Source organism: Prinia subflava, chromosome 3 (assembly GCF_021018805.1).
Source record: "Prinia subflava isolate CZ2003 ecotype Zambia chromosome 3, Cam_Psub_1.2, whole genome shotgun sequence".
NCBI lineage: Eukaryota > Metazoa > Chordata > Aves > Passeriformes > Cisticolidae > Prinia > Prinia subflava.
This window is the reverse complement of record NC_086249.1, coordinates 89,563,008-89,573,274: the sequence shown is the minus strand read 5'-3', so window position 1 is coordinate 89,573,274 and position 10,267 is coordinate 89,563,008. Positions and strand designations below refer to the sequence as shown.

At 41.0% G+C, this 10,267-nt stretch overlaps 1 protein-coding gene across 2 annotated transcripts; it reads right to left on the bottom strand.

The window, feature by feature from the left end:
- Positions 1-709: 709 nt before the first annotated feature.
- Positions 710-9,980, bottom strand: RAB9A (RAB9A, member RAS oncogene family). 2 transcript variants are annotated; one of them, XM_063392867.1, is made up of 3 exons: positions 9,804-9,980; positions 6,513-6,602; positions 710-1,787 (listed from the first exon to the last, which is right to left on the bottom strand). In XM_063392867.1, the coding sequence occupies exon 3, from the start codon at positions 1,751-1,753 to the stop codon at positions 1,148-1,150; it is 606 nt and encodes a 201-aa protein (XP_063248937.1). In that variant the 5' UTR covers positions 1,754-1,787; positions 6,513-6,602; positions 9,804-9,980; the 3' UTR covers positions 710-1,147. The 2 variants fall into 2 exon arrangements, with proteins under 2 accessions (XP_063248937.1, XP_063248936.1); XM_063392866.1 differs by lacking the exon at positions 6,513-6,602 and having other exon boundaries at positions 9,804-9,942.
- Positions 9,981-10,267: the final 287 nt, after the last annotated feature.

Here is a 10,267-nt window from a genome sequence, read left to right as displayed (position 1 = left end):
CAAAATTGGCTCCTGTTGATCATTATGAAATGAATTCAGCAATATAAAAGACATTATCTCTTAAATGTTCAAGTCCATATCCTAAAATAACAGTTTTAATAAGGATGTTATTAAATCAGCTCCAATTCAGCTCAAACACTATCTACAGTTATATACCTGTATTAGGTCTGAAAGCTGTCAGAATCTGCTGTAAGTAGATTCTGTAAGAGCTTCCTGAGTTCTCTATGTATTGCCAGTCCTTAATATCACAGTGCAGATATTTCTGATAAACACGTTCATAGCTCAGAACAAGAGGTTTGGAACTTCTAAGGCTGTACAGGAGGAGTTTGCCTAAAAAACTGTAACAATGTGGATCCTTTCCAGTGCTATTACAGCTGACTGAATAAAGAATTTCTTTTTCAAAAAATGGTTTTACTTCAGTTACTCAGATTTTTCACCTTATTGATCAGAAACATACTAGAATGGACTTAAGGCAAAGACACACAATTTTAAAAATTATCAGTATTTTGCATTAAACCATTGGAAAAATTAGTGCAGCATCAGAATAGTAGGTGGGAAGAAATGGACATTGAATATGCAGGAAATTTATTTCCTACTCATAAACCTACACAAATTACAGCAACATTAGGCAATTGGAAGACCTGGATGTAATCTATATTAACTTAAAATAATCACATTAGAGATGAAGTACCACTCACAGCAGAAGGAATGTAGTGAGACTGAAGTTTAATATCTAGCATTGTTAAGAAACTGACATCTAACGAAACAAAAGTGGAATGCCGATTTCATAAAAATATACACATATAAAAGTATCTTTGTGCCTGAATTCCAGAACAGCTTCTCCAAAGTAGTGCTTCTAGAACCTTCAAGTTTTAATTATAGTCAAGGTATTTATCATTTGAATAAAGTTGGCAAATTACATTCTTATATTATTTTTTTACTTGATGTCTTCCTAAACAGAAAGCATCACTAATTCAATAATGGTCACTCATGAATAGAGATTTTTCTTTTTCTCCCCCATGAAAGCAGCAGAATATTACGATTTTAATATTAGAGTGAAATCCATTTGTTATTCGATCTACTACACCTTCCCAATCCTTTTATAGAGCAAGCTAGTCAACAGTAATTTGGCAAAAAGAAATTTAAGTCAACAACAAGATGAACTGGGTTTCGGTTTCCGATGAAGGTTGACTGTATCTGTTTGAATAAAGTGATCTGATCTATCTTCAGAGGCTAGAACTCTTCTAACAGCTTCTTCAAAGGCCGCTGCAACATTAGTGGCATCTTTTGCACTGGTTTCAAAATAGGGATGGTTGCCATTATTCCTGCACCAGTCTTGGGCTTCTTCTGTAGACACTTGCCGTTCATCGATATCAACTTTGTTACCCAGAATCACAAATGGAAAACTTTCAGGCTCCTTGACATCTGCATAATAAATGAATTCTTTCTTCCAGTTGCTTAAGTTTTGGAAGCTTTGAGAGTCATCCACGCTGAAGGTTAGCAGGCAACAGTCAGAACCTCTATAGAAAGGAGTCCGCAAGCTCCTAAACCGTTCCTGACCTGCCGTGTCCCATATCTGCATCGTAACAAAGTGTCCATCGACTTCCAACTCTTTATTTAGGAATTCCACACCTATTGTATGAAACAGCTGTGCATCAAACTTGTTGGTGACGTATCTGTTCATAAGGGAACTCTTCCCAACTCCACCATCTCCTAGCAGTATTACTTTAAGGAGTGATGATTTTGCTGCCATTGTTACGGGAAAAGATCCTCCTGGTTTCCTAGACCTGTAAAGATTAAGGAAATCATTAAAAAGGAAAATAGTTGTGAGCAGCAAATTTCACACACATAGATTTCTAGAATGTGTTTTAAATTCCACCAACATCAAGTTTCATGTACAAAATCAGGATTCCACTAAACAGCTGAACTGTAGATACACTGCAGGAAGAATACCCCCTCAAGAATACCAAATTTAAGAAGTGTCTCTTCCACAGACTGCAGTCTGCATCTAAGCAGTATGCTGCATCAATTACTGGTCTGTCACTTAGAACTCCTTCAAACCCCCAAACCCTTCAAACCACCCCCTCTTTGTGCTGAAGACGTATCATATCACATTCAACAAGGGCCAGAATTCATTTATTGACTAGAAAATGTTAATGGAAAAAAGTGGACTGAGAGGATATTAAAGACCATGTGCCTTAAAGTAGTCACTTCAGTGCTGTATTTTATTACCAAAGTTATTTTTTAAACCAGTGCACTAGGAAAACAGTTATCTATGGAATTAATGCAAATAATGTGATTTTATTTAGACAAGCATTCAACAGTTTATAGTTTACTTCTTGCAGAACAGCACTGATGAATGGAATACTATTTAAAGCTACCACAAAAGAATAATTTCTGTTGCTGCTTCAATGATATTCAAAATGCCACATACCAAGCCCAAGCCTACAATGACAGTTCAGTTAGGAGGTGTCAACTGCCCATAGTAAAACTGTCAAAAATTGTGGAAGTGCTAGTGAATAGTCTGGCTGTCAGCATGGGGATGCCAAATCAGGAACACCAAAGAAGGCTTATAACTGTTAGACATAAAAAGAATTTTTTTTAGAAAATCCTTTAGTACTAAAGTAGTTTGCTCATTAGTGCTTTGCACCCAACCTTTGCCCTCACAACTGTAGTCATCTAGCACTGTAAAATGGTGTTTTAATTGCTTGGGGGTAAAGTTTCATTTTAACAAGCCCAAACTGAAGTTTCTGTATGAGGAGAACTGTGTTCCTAAACCTGCCTGATAGTTTGGGCTTCAGCCCAAACAGGTTTCTCTGATAATAGCATCTATTTAAAATGGAAATGGGTCATAAGTTGCCTAGTCCCTCTCTTTCTTTGAAGGAAGGAATGTGGTCTTGCTAGTTGTAATTAGCATTACTGGCATATACATCACCCACGGTGTGGCTGCAGAGTTAGTACCTGATACAAGCTGGCATGAGAGTCATATGACTCTGTGCTGCCTTATAATCAAGGCCTACAGTAGGAGCAAGAAATTTCAGGAATTTTTTTTATCAGTGACTTTCCATCTTTGAATTTTTATTTGCTAGACACAATCTACAGTAAGACCGAAGGAGTAGTTTGAAGCCTCAACACAAAAAAAGTCAAAATACAAGGAACTGACTGCTTCTATTAAAAATTTATTCAGAGCAATTTAATTCATTCATACCACATCATTAACAACGTTTATAAAACCTTAATTCTGTACAGGTTTGTACGGTAACAAAACTGCTTAGAATCGACAAGAAAATAGTTCATTTACCCTTCAGAGAGCTATGGGATAATGGCTACGACTCAGGTTATGAACACACACATGTCTGTGCGTGTGAAAAGCCTTATTAGAGTCACTGGAATACTTGTGTAAGAGTTGCAGGTTTATGCTTAACTCTTGAAAATGATCCAGTGTGTTTATTTATGTCTCCAGTTTCTACATTAATAGACAGGAGCTGCTTCTTAATAAATAATGCTTTCGTGGGAACAGGATGTTCTCCTGTTCTTCCCTACCAGCACAGGGAACAAATTACATTTTATTTTTCCAATCCTGCAGAAATCAGAAGTTCCCTGAAGGACACAATGTACATAAATAACTGGCTTAGGTAGTTCTGAGTGGTACTATGCACTCGTTTCTTTAGCATCTGCATTTTTATCAGTGGCAGTTATCATCATGAAATTGTCCACACGGCCACATTTTAAACAAAATACATGCAAAGAAAGTGTTAACAGTATCTACTACTTTTTAGAGAAGTAGTAGATACTGTTAACAGGTTCTAATGCAGGTGCATTTAGAACCTGCAAAGTTCATTTGCACAATTTCAACTACGTGGGCCATTCCAGTAAGGTCCAAGAGACTGATAAGCATAAAATTAGTTTTACTGGGCAGACAATTACAGACCAACCACAACTATTACAAGTGGACCAAATTGGTCCTTTCACACAAAAGCTACAAAAAGAGTCTTCTGTGATGTTGCAGGCAATGTTGCATTTTAGGACAGCTGTCATGCTAGGCTAGAATTAAGTTTTTGTAAAGTTTTTTATCTGAAATAATGGAATGTATGTTCGGTCATTGTAATCAATGCTGACAAGCTATATCTGAAGCATCAAAGCAGCATGTTTAAAAGTATTAACAAGTATTTTTGTTTGAAAGCAGCAGAGACTTTATATATTTAGTTTTATTACTATATAGGGCACTAATCTGCAGCCACACTGATAATGTGATTTAGAGTATCTGCTGACCAGAGTGCTATTTTTCAGAACTGCTGCAGTGTTTTTCTGACTGCACATCTTTAAGTAAGTTAAGATTTTTAAAGAGCTCAATTTTGGTAATTGTTTTTTCTAATGTTATGAAGCTTAACACTCCAACAAATAATACAATAATAAAATACTTAAGACACTACAAGAATCAGTTATTTCTCCTATTATACAATTTATCTGTATAATGTGCATTTTGACAATGTTTTTGGAAGGGATGGTTAACACAGAGCATAATGTTTCTGAAGATCTGCTACCTTAATTTTTCAGTTTAAATCATCACTCATCATCTGAAAACAAAACAAAAGCTTAATTCCTAATGTGCATCTGATTGTTTTACCCAGCATCAGGAATTGCAAGACAGTATAGAATTACATGTAACTGTTTGCTCCAATTATTTCTTACTAAGTTACACAATTAGTCAATGTAAAAGTAATCTCAACCTAGTACACAAAGAGACTGTAACAGGAATAATTTTCCCTCAAGTTCTTTAATAATTTCAATATTCAAAGAAAGTCAGAGCAAATAAATAAAAAGCAGTCCCACTCTGCGTTATTTTGATAACCACTTCTGAATTGCTTCCTCTAACTTAGAAGGATTACAGTGCATAAATCACTGACTTCAATATTCCTGTTAAAAGCAGGGAACATTTTCTATTAAATGTAATTTATAACATGATCGCATACCAGAACACAAATAAGTAAATTAATTGTGGCCTTTCAGGATGTCCCTTTTAAACAGTAAAATGAATTGCAAGTCAAGTATTTCCACTATCAGTCCAAATACCTGCTGTCACAATGAAAGACAAAAAGCTAAGCAACCTCAGAAAAATCAGTTTGCATTACAAAATCCAGTCCTGCAAAGCTTAGTGAAATACCACTGCTTTGTCCAGTCTGTCTAGATTGTCTTACTTCCATACATCAGCTTAATATCTGTCTTTGAGTGCAAATACCTCTCTTGCTTAGGTATTAAGGCAGCACTCAAAGAAAAGCAAGATTCTTGGTCTAGAAAACCATAGCAGCAACATGTGAACTCAAGTCTAGGAATTTGTCCTTTTTTACTGTAAAAATAATTTCATAGATAAGGAGAACCTGCTCACACCAGTGTACTGAAGGCTGAAGACAAATACTGAACTCAAATTCTATGGAAAAACAGTGCTAGCCAACACAGTAACTGCATTGTATCTGTAATGGCAGCAAGCTGCAAACCCCACACAAACTATTAAGCAAACCAAGGCAATAGGACCCATTTACTGTTTCATTTTCCCCACACTCGTACCAGCCACTGCAGCACACCATTAAAAACCCAAACAAACAAAAACACACATAGCAACTGAAATCTCACCTCCCTTTTTTTAACAGGGCATCACAACCTGGATCTATTGTAATACCACCACTGAGCTGCCTCAGCATTTTTGAACAAATGTTCAAACAGATGTAAGGGACACTTCTAATTTCCAGACAATCGCTTCTCTACTTGTATTTACTTTCTAACTTGGAAACAGGCAAGAAAATTTGTTTCAGTTGTCACTGTCATTGAGTGGTCACTGATGAACCACCTGCTATAGAAAACCAAGACTAAACCAAAAGGTTTTCTTGAGGATATGTAGTACACCGTCCTTTAACTGAAGCTGTTAAACGTAAAACAGACTCAAGTTTGTTCCCAGCATGTAAGTAATCCTGTAATTTACTTACAACCTAATATGCCATCAGCCAAGATTTACTGAAAAAGGGGCCATCTTTGATTTAAGAAAAAATACTAAAGTTATGGACAAGCAGAATCAGCAATTCAACAATGAGAATAACACTGACCATGTTTCACAACTTCCTATCCTCAAATTTACACAGATAAGCACATCCATTTCAGTTTGGAAGCTTATTCATAATTTTATTTACTAAGCCACCATATTTTGTTAAGCCACTGGAATCAGATTAGAAGTTTAAAAAGGCACACCACTGCAAGTATTTTGACTGAAAAAATCACTTGCCTTTCAATAGAAATGTAAACTCCCTCCCTCATTAGTAGTTGGGGTTTTTTTCACACAAACAAAGCATTTGACAATAATTGCCAGGCTAGCATAGAAAACGTAGTTTGTTAGTTACAGTAGCCCATCAAAGAATGACATTAATTGCTTCTCTGTGAAACGTCTGAAAAGAAGTCCCAAGAACTACGAGAGTTGCAGCAGAAAGGGCAGAATCCAAAACCACATAGTTTTCAACACTTACTGTTTGTGGAGGTTTAGGGTATTTCTCAGCCCTCCATCACTACAGTGGTTAAACTTTCTGCCTATAGCAGATCTGCAACTTTCCAAAAATCTGAAAAGAAAGGACAGAAGCACATTTTCTCACTTTTCTCCCCTTAGCCAATCCTTGTTCTTAGATTTGGGAGGTAGTGCTTTATACCCTGGGTCATTAAGTGGCACAAGAATGCTTTTTTAGTGCATAAGTGGCCATAAGTGTGCTTGACCTTGAAAGATTTTTTTCTCAATTCAAAGGAAAACAACCAGATATGAAGTCAAGATGCTACAGGCTTTGTACTTTTGAATGTGTTACAAGCAGAGCCATTAGTCAGCCTCCAAAGTGACCCTCCCCTCCCTCCATGGGGCATTGCCAGAAGAGCTGTGGATCAGGAACAGCCCTTCACTGGCAGTCCTTGACAGCTGCCTGGAAGCCCTTCAGTCATACAGCTCGACCTACCAAGGTCCTCATCTCCTTGCAAGTATCCTTCCTGTATCAGGATGTCACCACTGCACTATGAAGATAACCTGCCAGCAAACATCTATCCAAAAGAAAACACTGACTATCTGAAATTGCCTCGAGTTGTAAGCAGCCTAGACACACTTGTTTTAACACCAGAATATCACTACAGTTTACTTGTAATTTGTTATATGAACCCAATCCAAAATGAAGTGTCATTCAGCTGGTGCCGTTCATTTGGATACCAAGAAAGTTGTATTTGGGGGTTTCTTTGTAAGGTTGTTTTTGACTCCTTTGAAGCTCAGGATTATAGTTCAAACAGTTGTCTGGCATGACTCAGGACTACGGAAGAACTGGTGGCCAAGGGAAGGAATCCTGATGTTCACAGGACCTTTGGATCATTCCATTTCAGAATCATTTCATTTATTCTACCTTCTAGCTAGACACAAAGTCAGTTAGCAAACTTTGTCAGGAGAAATACCTACATTTATATCTCTGCCAGTTTAATCTTGCGTAAGCCTAACCTTCACCTCCAACCTCACTCCCCAAATTCAAGTATTTATTTGGATTTAATCCGAGTTGACATTTCTCAGCAGTTTACAGTTAAACATCCTCCAACTTAAATATTCTATTACTTTCAGCCAACTTTCAAAACACCCTTTGGTGCTGCTGCTCCTGATCCAACATTGCTAACAATGCCTGAGCTATTTGACATTCTCCCTGCAACCTACTTCTCTATTACTGCTTCCACTCTTTCAATAACTTATCCAGCAATTATTTCTGCCCAAATGTGCTCATCTTTCTCCTTTGCATTAGTTTCTCTTTTCCTTCAGGGAATTTTAGTAACAGCAGCCTCTGTTGGTACAGGGCTACCTTGTACATTCCTATTCTTCCCAGCAGAACTCTTGTGACGAAAGCCCATCCCTAAGGCATTAAGTGGGTTACACTGTACCAGGCCAACACACTTGTCTGCTCTGCTGAGAATGAAAACAAAAACAAAACACAGAGCAGAATGAACAGTATTAAAAAAAACCCAAAACAACAAACCCTAAGGACTTCTTACAAGCCTTTTTGCTGGGAATTTTTTATTCATTGTGAAATGTATATGTAAAATTCCAATCCTAAGGAGATGGAAGATCTGTTTCCCATAACTTACTACCAAATTGACACAAAATAAAACAAAGCTTGAAAACTAAATATCTTACTTGACCCTCTGCAATTCTCTTTTCCACATATTTTTAATTTAAGGAAACTGATGGTGTTTAAACAATACAAATAAAAGAAGGAATCCCAGAGCAGGGGTTTTTAATTTATGTATATATATATTTTTTTTTTTTAAATATACACTCTCTCTTTTTAACTTTATGGAAAAGGCTTTACTAAAATTAAGACAGCAAAGACAGCTCCATACAACCTGAATTACGACAGAGTAAAGTAACAGTTCATTATAAATTTGATATTGGTATGAAACACAGATATAGCTGTACCATCCTTTGGTTAGGTTTCTCTGAACATAAAAGTGAAAAGAAGGTTTTGGATTTATTCCGGGTACGTCTGCTCTCCCTTCAGTCTGCCATTACAGCTCGTTACCTTTGAAGCTACTAAAAGTCATGGAAAAACACTTAGAAAAAACAAACAAAAAAACCGCAGTCATACACAGCCACCCTTGCTCTAAAAAAAAAGCAAGCACTGACAACTTCAGTGTTACACAACCCTTTAAAAGTAAAGACAAATAAAACCCACATGCTTATTTAGTGTAGCTGTAAATTATTGTGGACAAGAAGGAAAACAACACGTAGGATGGGAGGCCGCATGAGAGTTATCTGCGGACAAGCATTTAAATCCCTGAGCAAAACTTAGCCAAGAAGTTCCCAACTTGACTGTCCCACCCAAGTTACTAAAACTTAAATGCTCTCTGTATATCTAGTTATATGTAACCTTGCTATAAAGGCCAGTAATGGAGGTTCTTGGGACTATTTTTCTTGCACTAGTCTGTTATCCACTCAGTTGTTTTGCACAAGTTATGCGTGACACGGATTTACCTACCCCCAGCGCAGCCCATTGCGCACCCAGCCGTACGCGATTCCCGGGCCCGTGCCTGTCCCTGCGCTCCCAGCCGCGGCCACGGCTGAGCGCAGGGGCACTGCCGCCACTGCGAACCGCCCCGGCCCGCGCTGGGGCCGAGCCAGTCCCTGCTCCACGGAAGGAGAACTGAAAGCCAGGGCCGCGCCGAGCAGGCGGCCCCTCTCCAGCACACAACCACTAGGTCAGAAAAGCCCTCTGCGATAACCGAGACCAACCCGCGGCCGAACACCACCCTGTGACCCGGCCCAAGCACGGAGCGCCACGTCCAGTCCTGCCGTCAGCACCTCCAGGGACGGCGACCCCAGCACCTCCCCGGGCAGCCCGTTCCAAGCACACAGCAACGGGAAAAAGGAGCTTTAATACTTCTGCCCCCCATCTGAATCGTGTCGAGGACACAGGAACGAAGCCGAGTTTCACCCTGACAGACCAGCGATCTCTCTCGGACGTGAGGAAGCGCTGCGGGGTCGGGGACCGGCCACTCGCCGGCTAGAGTCGCTTCCCAAGGGAGCCACCGCCTGCCCGGAGTCACGGGACCCCGGATCACGCCATGCCCCGCCACCCGCCCCGGCTCCGGGGAGCGCCCGGGGCCCTCCCGCACCGCGGGCCCGGCCGGGGCTGGCCTCCCGCTCCCTGGAGGCTGCGCCAGGGAACACCGGGGAGCGCGCCTGGGAGCTCGGACAGCGGCGGGGCAGCGAGCGGGAAACGCGGCAACGCGGGAAAGGAAAATAACGCAACCTGGCTCGGCTCCGGAGCGCGGGAAGGGAACTGCCGCCGCTCCCGGGCGCGCTGGGGAGGCCGATCCCTGCCCGCGGCAAGGGGCTGTGGCCGGTCCCGGTCCCGGGCTGCGCCACCGCCACCGGGCCCTGCGGAAGGAACGAACATGGCGGACGGGCCGGGGGCGGGGCCGGGAACCACGTGACACCGGCCCCGCCCACAGGGCAGAGGCCACGCCCCGACGGGAACGGGGGGAACGGCTCAGCCCGGAGCTGAGGGGAGGTGCGGGAACACGGGGGGACACGGGAACACGGGAACAGCGGGGACAACGGGGGAAAACAACGGGAACACGGGGGCGAACAACGGGAACACGGGGGGACAGCGGGAACACGGGGGAAAACAACGGGAACACGGGGGAAAACAACGGGAACACGGGGGAAAACAACGGGAACACGGGCAATGGGAACACGGGAACACGAGGGGAC

Coding starts and splice junctions, on each gene's coding strand:
- RAB9A (XM_063392867.1), bottom strand. CDS start 1,753: ATGGCAGCAAAATCATCACTCCTTAAAGTAATACTGCTAGGAGATGGT.